The sequence below is a fragment of the Myotis yumanensis genome, unplaced genomic scaffold (genome assembly GCF_028538775.1).
Source record: "Myotis yumanensis isolate MYYU_CA2020_CCGP unplaced genomic scaffold, mMyoYum1.0.hap1 SCAF_3, whole genome shotgun sequence".
In the NCBI taxonomy this organism is placed as follows: Eukaryota; Metazoa; Chordata; class Mammalia; order Chiroptera; family Vespertilionidae; genus Myotis; species Myotis yumanensis.
The window spans coordinates 210365301-210380802 of record NW_027223754.1 but is presented as its reverse complement, the minus strand read 5'-3'; the positions used below and the strand labels follow the sequence as shown (position 1 = coordinate 210380802).

General features: G+C 58.8%; 1 protein-coding gene across 1 annotated transcript in view; it reads right to left on the bottom strand.

Moving 5' to 3' along the window:
• The window catches only part of ZC3H7B (zinc finger CCCH-type containing 7B), a 40140-nt gene that overhangs the window by 11412 nt on the left and 13226 nt on the right, over positions 1-15502 (bottom strand). Inside the window, exons 3-13 of the mRNA XM_070411196.1 lie at positions 14859-14892; positions 14544-14741; positions 9814-9972; positions 7864-7944; positions 7054-7110; positions 5481-5523; positions 4712-4905; positions 4100-4421; positions 3284-3342; positions 2516-2615; positions 1050-1211 (exon numbers count right to left, since the gene is read on the bottom strand). Of these exons, the coding sequence (XP_070267297.1) occupies positions 1050-1211; positions 2516-2615; positions 3284-3342; positions 4100-4421; positions 4712-4905; positions 5481-5523; positions 7054-7110; positions 7864-7944; positions 9814-9972; positions 14544-14741; positions 14859-14892 (1409 nt within the window). The remainder of the gene's footprint in view (positions 1-1049; positions 1212-2515; positions 2616-3283; positions 3343-4099; positions 4422-4711; positions 4906-5480; positions 5524-7053; positions 7111-7863; positions 7945-9813; positions 9973-14543; positions 14742-14858; positions 14893-15502) is intronic.

Below are 15502 nucleotides of genomic sequence, written 5' to 3'. Positions count from 1 at the left end.
AGAGCGTCGGCCTGCGGACTGAAGGGTCCCGGGTTCGACTCCGGTCAAGGGCATGTGCCTGGGTTGCGGGCACATCCCCAGTGGGAGATGTGCAGGAGGCAGCTGATCGATGTTTCTCTCTCATCGATGTTTCTAGCTCTCTATCTCTCTCCCTTCCTCTCTGTAGAAAATCAATAAAATATATTTAAAAAAAATAAAAAATAAAAAAAATAAAAGCTAACATTTACTGTCCTGGCCAGTCTGGCTCAGTGAACAGAGCGTCGGTCTGTGGACCAAAGGGTCCCGGGTTCGATTCCAATCAAGGGCACGTACCTTGGTTGCAGGCTCCTCCCCAGCCCGGGCCCTGGTCAGGGCATGTGCAGGAGGGCAACCCATCAATGTGTTTCTCTCACATCAATGTTTCTCTCTGTCTTTCCCTCTCCCACTCTCTAAAACATCGGTTCTCAACCTGTGGGTCGCGACCCCTTTGGGGGTCAAATGACCCTTTCACAGGGGTCGCCTAAGACCATCCTGATATCAGATATTTACATGACGATTCATAACAGTAGCAACATTACAGTTATGAAGTAGCAACGAAAATAATTTTATGGTTGGGTCACAACATGAGGAACTGTATTTAAAGGGCCAGAATGTTGAGAACCACTGCTCTATAAAAGACCAATGGAAAAATATCCTCGAGTGAGGGTTAACGAAATATAAATACAAATAAAAAAAATAAAAGCTAACATTTATCGAGCCTTACTATGTGCCAGTCCTCAATGCTGTACGCGATTCTTTCCGCACCTTCCCACAGCCGCGGGCCCTGCCGCAGTAGCAGGCTAGCTCTCCACCAACTGTGCGGCCCTCTCACTCGAGAGCACGGCCACCAGCTCGAACGGAACTCCGGAATGTCCCCGCCCCCGCCCGTCTGCAGAGCTGGTCCGGGTGGGAGCCGCTCTCTGGATGTGGGATTCATCCTCGATGGGCCACACCTGCTCTGCCCACCTGCCTCCTGTGAGGAGCAGAGCAGCAGCCTGGCGTGCGAAGCTGCCCTGTCGCCGGCCACCCACCTTTGCACAGGTAGTAGGAGCCCACGAAGCTGGTCTTGGTGGGCCGGGGCCGGATCCGCTTCCAGGTCTGGTCCTCGGAGCTCCGGAGCCGGCCGAGCAGGAGGTCGCGCTTGCACTTGTGCTCCAGGCCCTCGCGGTAGGTGTAGTCGCCTGCCCGGGGGCCTGTGGGTGCAGGGGGATGCAGGGACGTGACTCCGGGAGCAGAACCGAAGGCTGATGGCTGACGGGCCCAAGCAGTGGGAATCGGCCCCATCTACAAACCTACCTCCTTCACCTGGGCCTCCGCCACCCCCCACCCATGCCATATGCTCTCTGGGGCCTGGGTCGGGAAAGCCCTTCAAGGAGCCCTTTCTCAGCACCCCGGCCCCCTCCCCCTGGCCCTCTAGTGAGCCTGGGCGTTTCTGTGTTTCCCTAAATGAATTATGAAGACAGTGCCCAGCAGAGAGCAGACCTCCACACGCACCCCTTCTTTTCCTGTCTGAATGGCATCGCCCGGATTCATCCTCCCTCCCCTGCTCCTTTCTCTTCCTGGTCCTTTAAAATCTGCTGGCCAAGGGCCCCCTGTCCCCGGACAGTGGAGTGGGGTGATCTCCTTAAAGAGACCAACGGGAAACGGCCCCAGTGGGGGCCCCCTGTGATCTGGCTGCCAGCACCAGGTGTGCACCGGCTCCCGGGCCTGTCGGCTTCCTCGGGGCAGGGGCAGCGGGCGTGGGGGTCAGGGAGGCAGCCAAGGAAGAACTTCCTCATGGGCACAGCCATCTGCCAAGATGGCATCTGCTCTCGTCCCCACAGGCCCATGGAGCGCTGTGGGCTGACTCAGGCAGGGGCGACATGCATTGGGGGTGGGCCAGGGAGGTCTTGCAGCCGGTGGATGACAGTAACTGGATGACCCCTAAGGCCCTGCCAACTCCAACCCCTGAGAGGGAGGATGTAGACTGCTGAGATTTCTAACCTGGGACCCTATATCGTCTAGAACTTCGGGGCCGTGGGCTTCTGGCAGATGCAACCCTGAGCCTGAGAGTCTAGACTCCTGAGAGGCTGGGTGAGCTGAAAATTATCTCCCAATCCTGGGCCTCTCTGAACGACTTCCACCGCCTCCCTTGGATTTGGGGTCTAGGGAGAGCTAGTGTCCTCTCCCAAACTCCTTTGCCCCCTGGGTGCTGGGCAAGATTTGCAGTCACCCCGAGAGAGGCACTCAGGGGAGCATGGAGAGGCGGCTCTGCACTCGGCAGCCGGGTCCCAGCCTCTGGGCTGCAGGGCGCCGAGATGCACCGGCAGCGCCCTCCCTGCCCTCCAGCCTCCCCAGCACTTGTGCAAGCCCCGCCCCCACACTGTCTCCCTGTCTGCTCCTGTTCCCGCCTCATCTCTGACTGGCACACGAGGACCTATCATTCTGGGTGTCCACGATCCATCCGGAGACCCCCAGCATCTTGGGGCAGAGGGACAGAGGTGAGGGTGCACGTTACCTGTTTTGGGGTAGCAGAGCTGGCAGGCCTGCTTGAACTCGTGGGTGGCAGCCAAGGGGTTCTTGATGAGCAAGGCGGTGTTGGGCATGGAGGGCTCTGGCTGTGATAAGAGGAAGTTGGGCATCTTGGGCCCTGGGTGAGGGCTGGAGCCACCAGGGCCGGCCTGGGCACCAGAAGGCGGTGGGGGGGCTCTATGACTCTTCCGCCCCATCCAAGGGCAGAACTGTAGCCCAGGGCCCTCCCTCTTCCTCTGCCCTCCCAGCCCGGGAGCTCCTTATCTGATCCAAGAATCCAGAACATAGGACTGGAGAAGCAGAGCAAGAGGAGTGGGCCCGTGGGGCTGTGCACGCCCGGCCTCCATTTCCCAAGCCCCACAGGACGAGGGGAGGTCAGGCTCTTCCCTGGGGCCACGCAGCTACTGTCCAGCTGAGGCAGGAGGCCAGGCTGCTTAACTCCTGGTCAGGTGCGCGCCCACCCTCAGAGCCTGGCTGAGCCCCGAAACCAGGGATGTGACTAACGCTGGAGAAGTTACTCAGCCCCCCTGAGCCTCCGTGTCCTCTTCTGCCAGCCCCGGGCCCTTTGCTCGCCCTCCCAGCACGTGGCTCAGTTGGGAAGGGCTGAGAGACCATCTGCTCCCAGGCCCCTCCCGGGGATGCAGCCCCTTGTCCCAGGCAGAGGGCTCACCCCCACTCTGGAGCCCACAGCCACTCGCCATCCACCCCCGGGAGCATGGGGTGCCTGGTCACACATCCTCACCACGTCACTCACCGAGGGGGCTGGCTTCTGCGTGCCGCTGGGGGGACGATGGTCCTGTGAGCTGGGGTCCTCTGGGCAAGGAGAAGGAAGACACAGGGGGTCACGGCCCCGCCCGGGAGGGGGTGGGGGGCCCTCCGAGGACTCTTCTCCATATTTCGAACCCAGAGAAGCCTCCCAGCTACACACCTTCTCCTATTCATGCTGATCCCCTCACTCCACCCCCGGGGGACAGGGAAGCATCCCAGCCAAGCACGGCCCCACACCCCCCGCACCCTTCGAGCCCCAGGAGACAGCCACAGCTCGGCCACAGGTCCTCCGAGACTAGCTCGGTCTTCAAGGCCCCCATCCTGCCCACCCTCCTACTCTGCTCCTCTGCCTTGGGAGACCTCCCTCCGTCATGAGGGCCTGTGTCAACTGCTCCCCCTGCTGGCAGATGCCTCCTGCAGGAGGCGCCGTCACCTCCCCCGGGAAGCCCCTTGGGGCTCCTGCAGTCCCGTGAGTTCCCCTCAGCCGCGAGCTCTCTGGGCCACGTCTGGGGAAAGCCCTGCCTGGAAGGGCCCATGTGAGCCGGTTGCCTGTCTGGGTTCCTGGCACCCAGCTGTGTGGCACTGAAGGAGCCCATGGCCTTGAACCCACCGGCCTAGCGACCCCAGTCCCTGGGAGGCTGGACAGAGAGCACCAGACCACAGGTCTGGAGTCCTAGCCGATCCCAGCTCTGCTGTTCGATTTTGAACAAGATACCAGCCCGACACTGAGCCGAGAGCTGTAGGGTGACAGGACCCTTGCACACTGTCAAGGGGGTGAGGGGTACCTGCCACCAGGCCTCACCCATGAAGGCGCTGGGCTTGTCCAGGGAGCCCCGGGTTGACCCGAAGCTGTCCAAGGCGTCCAGGCGGGTCTCTGAGTAGGGCAGCAGGTCCAGGGAGTCCAAGGCGGAGCCCGGGGGGTCGAGGGCATCCAGCACAGAGGCAGCCAACTTCTTGGAGGGGTCCATGACGAGGCCAAAGGAGGCGGGGGGCAGTGGGCTGGAGACGGGGATGGACCCCCCCACCACGGGTGGCAGCAGCGGGGTCCCGCCGGGGAACACGGGTATCAGCTGGGGCAGCTCGCTGGGCACACCGCTGCCAGGCAGGCCGCTCTGGACCAGGGACTGCAAGGTGGGGAACCGGGGTCAGAGAGCTCCGTGCCCAGGCCTGGCACAGTCGGCACTGGGACCAGCCAGCGCCTCGGGCCTCAGCCCCACCTGACCCCTGGGGGAACCAGGAACCTTCACCGTCCCCTCCCCCCCTGCACACACTGCAGCTTCGCCTTTCTGCCCCCAAGGCCTCTGTCTCCCCACCTGTGACACGGAGACGGGGCCACCCCCCCACCGTGGGACGTGAGGATGACTGTGACGGGGTCCCAGGCAGGAGGGGGTTCAGAGCGAACAGCAGGGCTCACCAGTGAGTCCAGAAGGGTGTCCAGCTCAGGCCCAAAGACGTCCCCGTCGGAGAAGTCGTCCAGGCCCTCGGTGCTGGGCAGCGCCCTGCTGCTGCTGTCCAGGGGCGCCAGCAGGTCCAGAACATGGGGGAACAGGGGCATCGTGGGGGTCGAGGGGAGGAGGGCCGGGGAGCCTCGCAGGTCCACGTAGCAGTCTGTGGGGTGGGGGGGGCTCAGTCGCTGCAGGAGGTCCTACTTGGTGGGAGGGGGGCCCGTGTCCCAGGGCCCCGAAGTCCTCACCCAACACCTTCCCTCCTTGCCCCGGCTCCTACCCTAACCCTGCCTGCCCGCTGGCCTGACCCAGTGGCCGAGGCTCAGTCATAGTCAAGGAAGTGGGGGAGGGTCCTGGAGCCCCACATACGTCCCTGACGGGCCTGGCACAGAGTGTGAATATCCCAACCTGGGGCAAGCGGAGCCTTCTCTGAGGGGCACTTTTAAAGGGACCTCCCGGGAAGCCAGTGAGAACAAAGGCAGAGGTTTGACAGAGGTGGACTGCCGGGTGAGGGGCGGGAGTGGAGAACATGGGACCAGCACCCCTCACTGGGAGGTGGCCCCTGCCCCCCCCAGGCTGGAGGGGTGCTTTCCCCTCCCTGTGGGGCCTCTTCCTGAACCCACTATCTGCTCTCATGTTTCAGGGAGTCCCCAGGAGCCCTTGTCTGCAGGGCTGGGGCTGGCTGAGCCCTCCCCTGGACCCCCTCTCCACCCCGCCCCCTTGAGTGAGGGACACTACCTGTCTCGATGTCATCTATGGACCCCAGTCCATTGGAAGTTCCCTGTGGGAGGAAGGACACAGGGGTCAGGCAGACCCGGGCTGGGAGGCCACGGTGCCCAGCACTCGGGGTGTCACCTGGGCCCGAGGGACCACCGTTGCTATTAACCAGGGGACGGGACAGGACGGTCAGGAAGGCACGGAAGTGCCACTCCCCGAATCACCAGTGTCCGCCCCAGGCCCCGCCCCCCGCTGAGTCGGCGGGTGGGACCTGCCGAGGCCTCATCCTCTCTGGCCCGTTTCCTTCTGTGTCAAGTGGGTAACAGTCACCCCTCCTGGGGCTTTGTAAGGAGAAACCATTGGACACTTGCACCGAGCTTGGAACATGCCCGACCCACAGGGAGGGCTTCACGGGCTTGATAAACGTGTAACGTAAAAGGTTAAGCCCAAGCGCTCAGAGCTGGCCCGGTGAGCGGGGTTCTCACCGCAGCCTCCACATTCGGTCCCGTGGACGTGCCTGGCTCCTCCCCGCCCCCCCCCCGCCCCCCCCCCCCGCCCCCGTGGCCATCCTTCCTCGGCCGCACGTCCGCCACTGGCCCCTGGGTCCTGCAGTCGGATCTGCCAGCGCCTTGATCCTGCACATCCCAGTCTCCAGCACTGAAGGTAACTCTTGTTTATAAACCACCCAGGCTACCCTTCGCTATAGCAGCCCGAACAGACTAATACGTTCATTCATTTTAGTTTTGAACACCCAGTATGTGCGAGGCTGATAATTTCTGGTTACACACCATGAGGAGTGACGGTTACAAACCAGGTGAGATCACGCTTGCCTCCCTGCCGCCTGCGAGGCTCCCAAGGGCAAGGCCATGCCTCCCGCGGCCACGGCACAGCGGCGCCCACGGCTTAGCAGGGGTTCCCTGGGATGTGTTGAGTGGGTGGATGAAGTGCTATAGCGCCCGGAGGGAGGCCTGCTGCTGCCTTGCTGGGTGACACTGGCCAAATCCTCCGCCCACTCTGTGCCTCAGTCTCTCCTTATGGATAATGAGGCAGGATGTAGGCTCCATCGGTACTTACAGCCCGTCCCTCATCTTGCAGAAAGCCTCACAGCCCACCAAGCAGTCCGTGTGTGGTGAGCAGCGGGGGAGTCATGCGTGTGCTGAGCCCTGCCACGCCCACATGAGGAGGCCTGTGTGGCTGGCCCCAACCGCCTTTCCTTCCACTGCCTTATGCCCTCCCTCCTGCGCCCATGGTTTCCTTTCTCAAGGGGCCGTGGGCTATCCCTGATGGTCCCCTGCAGTGACCACTCCCACCAGCAGCAGCACCGCCTGTCCCCACGCCGTGCACCCCAGAGCTGTCCTCACAGGCCTGGCCCAGGCCCAGGCCCAGGCCGCAGTCACACCTCTTCCCAGAGCAGGTGCCCGGCTCAGCAGGGGGATGAGGACAGACTGAGCCCAGCCCTTCAGTCTGATGCCCCGGCACCTGCTGCCTGAGGTCAGGCGCCCCAGAGAGTGGGTTCAAAGCTCTGGTGATGGATGAACCGCGATAGGCTGCTCCTGGAGGTGGGGAGGGAGGCGAGGGGCCCCGGCCACCCTACCTGATCTGCCGCACCAGCCGCAGTGCCGTTACTGAGCAGAGAAAAGGTTTCCAATTCCTGCCAGAGATTGGAGAGGGGGAAGAGATGAAGATCCGGGAAAGGAGCTTGGGGTCCCATCACCCCAGCGGTTGGGGTCTGCAGTCCCGCCAAGCTCCCTGCCCCGGGTCTGCTGGGAGTCACCTGCACGCTCTCTGGGTCATATTTGGGTCTCTCCTTTCTGCAACCACGACCTGGAGAGAGGACTTCCAAGCACACACTCCTACTGTGTGCCCGTCACAGCCCCAGGTGCCATGTCATCCTCTCGTTTTGATCCTCCCATGAACCTCTGGGGTGGGCACCATTATCCCACGTTCCAGGTGGAGAGAGAACTAACTTGCTCAAAGTCGCAGCAAGACTCAAGAGCCGGACCCTTCCTATGTGCAGCTTCCCGGCGCACAGAGGTGCCAAGTGAACCACACAGACACCAACATTTCACATGTGCGCCCTCGGGGGTTATTTGAGGACACTAGGCTGAAGGACGCACTGTCAGCTAAGGCCCCGGTGCTGAAGCCCAGGGCAGGGGAGGGAGCGGCGCCAATAGCTGGTGTCAGGTGAGCTGGAAGCTTTGGCTGCTCTTTCCTGTCCCTAAAGATCCTGAGAGTCCTTCCAGGGCTTTCAGCCAGAGAGAGGGAAGATCACCTGCTGTCACGCCCTCTGTCCTGGCCGGGCTCTGGCCACCCTCACCTACTTCTCCCAACGGCGCCCGGTCCCTCTCTTCTGGTCTCCCCACCGCCACCCCCACCAGCCCCCCAGCACCCCGAGCCCACCTACCTGGGGCCTCTTATACGCCTTCCGAACTCGCAGCCCCAGCTTCTGAGCCAGCTCCTGACCGAGCTGGGTGACGCTCTCATCCTGGGGAGACAGACACGGGGTGGAGCAGGCTCGCCCCTCTGGGCTGTGACACCTGGTGTGGCCTGCGAGGGGGCCGCCGGCAGCCCACGCTGCGGACAAGGAGCCGGCCCCGGGAGGGGACGCCAGGTGCCAGGCACACGGCTAGAGCGTGGTGGGCTGGGACCAGGCACCCTCGCTTCTGTTTTTTTCTTGTAGGGAGAGCAACAGAATAATTTTTGTTTCTATTAATATTGTCCAGTTGCCGGACACAGTAAGCGTTCAGAAAACATTCACTGTTATTCTACTTTCTGTCTATTATTCTTGCTCCCCCAATTCAGTTTCGTTCACAATGAGAACCTTTCTTTTGACAGTTGTCCCCAATCCACACGGCATTTTCCAGCATTCACAGCAGGTCCCTGTCATCCAGTTGTCACAGCTACGACTCCTGGGAGGGCAGGTGGCTTTACCCCCCCCCCCCCCCCCCCCCCCGTACAGCCCAGCGAGGGCTGGCAACTTGCCGAAGAAAGCACCCAGCCGAGGGCGCCCACCACGCTCCAGCTGTGTGACTTGTGTGGTTCCCTAACGGCCTTGTCTGCTTTTCTGATTCCATCCTCAGCACAGCCCTATGACGCATGGTATGTCATCTCCCCATTTTGCAGGGGTGCAAACCAAGGTTCAGAGAGGCTACGCCATGTGTCCAAGGTCATATAGCTAGCAGGTGGCAGACCCAAGATTAGGACCCAAAGCCAGGCCAGCAACCTGGCACCGATATCCTTGACCACCGTGCAGTGACTTCCTCTCTGCTCTGCTCACCCAAATCTTTCTTGCTTCTTCCAGCCCCACCCAAGCCCTGCCTCCTCAGGGAGTCCTCCCAGCCCTTCCCAGGAAGCATTTACCCATCCCCAAGTCCTCTCTCACCCATTATTTCAGGGATGAAGTAGGATGGACACGTTATAAACGTGGAGCTGATATGCAGAGAGGGGAAGTGCTTTGTCTAAAGCTGTGGTTGGCAAACCGCAGCTCACCAGCCACATGCGGCTCTTTGGCCCCTTCAGTGTGGCTCTTCCACAAAATACCATGTGCGGGCGCGCGTGCACGTACAGTGAGATTGAAACTTTGTGGCGCATGTGCGGAAGTCGGTATTTTGTGGCAGAGCCGGTATTTTATGGAAGAGCCACATTCAAGGGGCCAAAGAGCCACATGTGGCTTGTGAGCCACGGTTTGCTGAGCCGCAGTTTGCCGACCACTGGTCTAAAGCCATGCCAGGGGTCAATGTTGGAGCCAGGCCTAAACTGGGATATTTCCCTCTGTCTCCAGTAGACGGTGGGTCCCCGAAAGGCACAGATGGGGCACGTGTGGGCACTTAGTAAATACCTGCTAAGCGGATGGATAAATGGGGAGGGGGGATGTGCCCAGGATGCACGGGCTGGTGCAAGCAATGCTCTCTATTGGCCATTTCCCATTGTCTCCCCCCGACCTAACGACAGCCGGGACATTAGGGCCCACACATGTGGCACCCCTTTTAGTCCCACTGCAACCCTGTACTCAGTGTCTCTCCGACTCCATGATCAGACTACCTGGGTTCAAATCTCAGCTCTGCCGCCCCCAGCAGTGACGGTGGGGAAGTTCCTTCCTCTCTGTCCTCATCTTTAAAATGGGGATCACTGTATCCACCTCAAAGGGTTGTCTGTTTAACTGAGTTAATACAATGTATCTTCAGCAACGCCTGGCACTCAGAGCTCGGTGCTAACAAAAGTATCTGCAGCTCCATGTAACAGAGGAAACTGAGGCTCAGAAAGATGGGGTGGCCTGGTCTGAGTGAGGGCCAGTACAGAGGGCTGGCCCCGGCCCTAAGCCTGGCCCCTGGCGCGGATGCAGAGCCACACTCACGTGGGGCAGGGCGAGCGAGCAGCGGCTGCTGCACTCATAGGCCTCCTTGTGGCGTCCCAGCTCGTTGAGGGCGCGCGCCTTGCGGAACAGCGCCCGGATGTTCTCGGCGTCCAGGCTCAGCGCCTTCTCGCTGTCCTCCAGCGCCTTCTCGTACAGGCCCTGCCGGAGAGGAGCAGGTGCTCTGTCAGCCCTTACCCTCCCTCCCCCAAGCCTTTGCCGCTTCCCCCCGAAGACCAGCCTCCCTTCCCTGCAGAGACAGAGGACGCCAGAGGACCGGCTCAGGGAGAGGCTCCAGAGCTCCAGGAAACAGCTCTGGTGTTCACACTCCGGTCAAGGGCATCCCTGTGTCCAGCTGCAGGGGCAGCCAATTGTCAGGACACTGGAGGGAGGGCCTTCATGCCACAGTGATGAGCCCAGTCGCTCAGACATGTCTGTTCCATGTCTGCCTTCAGTTCAGAACACCACGGACTGAGCCCTGGCTGGTGTGGCTCAGTTAGTTGGGCATCATCCTGTGCACCAAAAGGTTGCTGGTTCGATCCCCAGTTAGGGCACATGGCCCGGTTGCAGGCTTGATCTCCAGTAGGGAGGGTGTAGGAGGCAGCCAATCAATGTTCTGCTCTCACATCTATGTTTCTCTCTCTCTCTCTCTCTCTCCCCCTCTCTCTTTCTCAAAAGTCTTAAAAATAAAAAAAGAGAACACCATGGACTGAGAATAATAAAGGCGCCTTCAAGAGGAAGTGAACTCAGGAAGGCAGCCAGCGTACAGAGGGGTGTGAGCAGGCACCTGGCTGGCCCGTTTATCCAGAACAGTCCACTGTGAGTTCCAGGTGTCACTGAGGCTCTCCAGAGCCCACAGCACAGCCTCCACAGGATCTGGCCAGTGCCTGAGTCAGCGAGCGAGCAGGGCAGGGCCGAGGGGGAGGCTGGGGCTCTGAGGAGAGGAGACTGAAGTGTGGAGAAAGAAGTGAGGGTGTGATGGGAGGCAAGGAGCCCAGGAGGGAGGAGCAAGAGGCCAGAGGTTTGCAGAAAGAGGCAGGGCGATGAGAAGAGGGGTTCTCAGCTCTGACTGCCCACAGACTCCTGCCAATGCTCAGCGCCCCCCCCGCCCCCCGCCCAGATTCTAACATAATCCATCTGGGGGTGGGCTTAGGCACCAGTACTATTTTATTTATTTCTTTTTTAAATATATATTTTACTAGAGGCCCAGTGCACAAAAATTTGTGCACTCGGGGGGGAGAGGGGTTCCCCCAGCCCGGCATGTGCCCTCTCGCAGTCTGGGACCCCTCGGGAGATAACGACCTGCTGGCTTAGGCCTGCTCCCGGGTGGCAGAGGGCAGGCCCAATCCCTAGGTGCAGCCCCTGGTCGGGCTCAGAGCAGGGCCGATTGGGGAGTTGGGGCGCTGCCCCCTGTCATGCACAGAGCAGGGCGGATCGGGAGGTTGCGATGCCACTCCTAGTCACGTTCAGGGTACAGCTGAATTGGGGGTTGGGGCACCGCCCCCTGTCACACTCAAGGCAGGGTCAATAGGGAAGTTGTGGCGCCACCCCCTGTCACGCACAGAGCAGGGCCGATCATGGGGATGGGGTGCTGCCCCCTGTCACACACAGAGCAGGGCCGACCAGGGGGTTGGGACGCTGCCCCCTGTCACACACAGAGCAGGGCCAATCAGGGGGTTGAGGAGCTCACCCCTGTCAGTCACAGAGTAGGGCCAATAGGGGAGTTGGGGCACCGCCCCTTGTCACACAGAGCAGGGCCGATCAGGGGGTTGGGGCGCCACCACTGTCACACTCAGGGCAGGGCCGATGGGGAGGTTATGGCTCTACCCCGTCACACACAGAGCAGGGCCCGTGGAGGGGGGTGGGGGGGGATTGGGGCGCCGCCCTCTATCACCCACAGAGCAGGGCCGATCAGGGGATTGGGGCACCTTCCCCTGTCACACACAGAGCAGGGCGGATAGGGAGGTTGTGGCCCTGCCCCCTGTCACTCACAGAGCTGCAGGGCAATCAGGGGGTTTGGGCGCTGCCCCCTGTCATGCTGATACCGGTGCTGGGAGGCCTCGCTGCTCCGCTGATCCCAGTGCTGGGAGGCATATTACCCTTTTACTATATAGGATAGAAGCCTGGTGCACGGGTGGGGGCCAGCTGGTTTGCACTGAAGGGTGTCCTGGATCAGGGTGGGGGTCCCCACTGGGGTGCCTGGCCAGCCTGGGTGAGGGGCTGAGGGCCGTTTTCAGGCTGGCGGGTGACTGAAGCTCCCAACCTATCCTTTTTTCTTTTTCTTTTTTTTAATTCTGGGCCAGCTTTAGCTCTGAGGCCTCGGCTGCTAAAAGCAGGTTTCTGGCCTTTGTTTACCTTCTGTATTTGAAACAATGTTGCGGTCCTGCTGACTAAAGCAGGTTTCTGGGGTTTGGTTTAGCTTCTATATTTGTTACAATGTTTCTAAGAGTTGCAGCTCAGAGGCCGGCAAGGCAGGCGGGGAAGCTTGGCTTCCTCCGTCACTGAAGCAAGCAAGCCTCCCTGTTCGCTTCAAGCTGACTGGCTGCCGGCCGCCATCCTGGCTGGCAGTTAATTTGCATATCGCCCTGATTAGCCAATGGGAAGGGTAGTGGAGGTATGGCTAATTACCATGTTTCTCTTTTATTAGATAGGATTGATTTCAGAGAGGAAGGGAGAGGGAGATAGAGATAGAGATAGAAACATCAGTGATGAGAGAAAATCATTGGCCCTAACCAGTTTGGCTCAGTGGATAGAGCGTCAGCCTGCGGACTCAAGGGTCCCAGGTTCGATTTCAGTCAGGGGCATGTACCCTGGTTGCAGGCACATCCCCAGTGGGGAGATGTGCAGGAGGCAGCCGATCGGTGTTTCTCTCTCAACAATGTTTCTAACTCTCTATTCCTCTCCCTTCCTCTCTGTAAAAAATCAATAAAATATATTTTTTAAAAAATCATTGATTGGCTGCCTCCTGCATGCCCCCTACTGGGGATCGAGCCCACAACCCCAGCATGTGCCCTTGACTGGTCACAAACCTGGGACTCTTCAGTCCGCAGGCCGACGCTCTATCCACTGAGCAAAACTAGCTAGAGCACCAGTACCATTTTTAAAAATTGTTTTTTTATCTGAAACATTTTTATTTATTGATTGATTTTTGCTTGAGCCACCATTGTCTCAACTAAACAATTGGTGCATAGCTTTGGCCCTTGCCAGAGCTCAAGGTCCATCAGCATTCTGGGTACTTTGTTTACACTTTCCTGATAGCATAGACAATTAAGATTTTTACCAGATTTGTGTTACCCCCGTTCCCTATAATAGTACCTTACACCCTTGGGAATCAATAAAAAATCACCTTCTTGGTGCTTGGAGTAAAGGTAACACAACCGTTGATATTTTAGAATTACAACAGCATACTGTACAATTATCCCAGGCAAACTTACAAACGAATTCCTTAGATGCCTGGCAACAATTTTAAAAGGACATGAAAGAATTTAATCCCTTCCACTGGATCTCCTTACATTTGCCTCTCAGCATAACCACTATTGCCTGTCTCATTCTCATTCTTATATGTTTATTTCTAGTCTGCAGATGCGGAATGAAGAGTCTTAAAAGGACTCGAACCCTTCAGGCGGCATTCACTTTTCAAGATTTATTAAGGAAACGAAAAGGGGGAGATGCTGGAAGCCACCCATTGTCTATGCCAGTGATGTGAACCTATGACACGCGTGTCAGAGGTGACACGCGAACTCATTTTTTTTGGTTGATTTCTTTGTTAAATGGCATTTAAATATATAAAATAAATATCAAAAATATAAGTCTTTGTTTTACCATGGTTGCAAATATCAAAAAATTTCTATATGTGACACGGCACCAGAGTTAAGTTAGGGTTTTTCAAAATGCTGACACGCCGAGCTCAAAAGGTTCGCCATCACTGGTCTATGCTATCAGGAAAGTATAAACAAGGAACCCAGAATGCTGATGGCCATTGAGCTCTGGCAAGGGCCAAAGCTATGCACCGATTGTTTAGTTGAGACAATGGTGGCTCAAGCAATTTCCTGACCTAACAGTCTCAAAGTAAATCTTTATTAGTACTTACTGACTTTTAAGATAGTCTGTCTGCTACCAGAATTGCCTGCCTAAGGGCAATATGTGTATCTAAAATTGAATAAAAGGTTGGCAGGGCCTGGGCACCAGTGAAGCTCTCCCACTAGAGTTGGGCTCTCCGCCTGGCCCCCCATTTCCAAATTCATATTTCTTGTCTAGTCTTGTCATTTGCGTGCGGCCCTTCTCCAGGTCCTGAACCCAAGCCACGCAGGACGTGGATATCACAACTCTCACAGATTTTAGAGAAATGGAGAGAAAGAGAGAGAGAGAGAGAGAGAGAGAAGGAAACATCAATTTGTTGTTCCACTTAGTCATGCACTCATGGTTAACTCTTGTATGTGCCCTAATCAGGGATCGAATCTGAAACCTTGGTGTATCAGGACAATGCTCTAACCACTGAGCTCCCCAGCCAGGGCTGGCCACTTAAGTATCACTTAAGAATTGATATTATGTATTAGGACTTTAAAAGCTCCAGGTGAGTGTGCTGTGCAGCCGGGCTGAGAGCCCAGGGGGTGACGGTGAGGGTCAGACAGGAGGATGTACAGCTGGCCTTGCAGAGGCTCCCGCGGAATGGGCCTGGCTCACTGGGCGTCTGGGGGCGTGGCGAGGGGGGTGGGGGAGGGCGCCGGGCTCACCATGGTGAAGTAGCAGGCGGCTCTGTTGACATGCAGCTTGCACAGCAGCTCCCGGGGCAGGTCCACCTGGTCAGAGGCGGCGTATTCGGCAACGTTCAGCCCCTCCATGTACTGCACCAGGGCCTGCTTGTGGTCCTTCTCCCGGAACAGGTCATTGCCCTCAGCAAACAGGTTCTGCACCAGCTTGAGCAGAAAGGCCTGCCGGGGGGAGGGCACAGAGGGGCTCAGGGGCTTTCTCCATCCAGCCCCAGCCCGGCCCCTGACCCCCGGCCCCCACACCCCTTCACCATCCCCAGCCCGGCAGCCGACACTCACCTCATATTCTTCTTGCTTTAGGGGTAGGGTCGACCTGGCAGGAAAAGGAGAGGAACACGAGGTCTGGTGAGCCCAGGGGTCCGGCCACATCGAGGTCCAGGAGCCAGGGGCCACAGGCCAGAGATCATGCCTGGAGTGGCTCCTCCAGCTCCGTCCTCAGATGTCAGCTTAGCGGTTAGGGTGAGGGGACAGCACTTTTTTCTCCCTAAACCCTCACCACGCTGGCCTTCCGTCCCCCGTGAAAGGGAGGGAGGAAGGCTCGTGTCTGCCCCAGGCCCGGCAGCCGGCTTTCCCAGGAGCAGATGCTCTAGGTGAGCCGGCTGTCCTCTGCCTGAGACCGGGCCTCTGGGAATGACCGTGCCCACCAACCAGACCTGCAACTGCAGGCCCCCGGCACCACCAGCAGTCCGCCCAGCCCCTTCTCCCGTCCCTGCCACAGAACACACAGGACCCAGCCAACGCCAGGCACACCGAGAGCCCGTCAACCCCTAGGATTCTTCCAGTCCAGTGAGACCCTAAACAAGTTCCTAATCTCTGAACCTCAGCTTTCTCATCTGCACAATGGAGACCAGACCGCCTCCTTTCCTGGGCTGCTGTGAAGATGAGAACAATGATGCATGCGAAGGCCCAGCACGGAGCCTGGA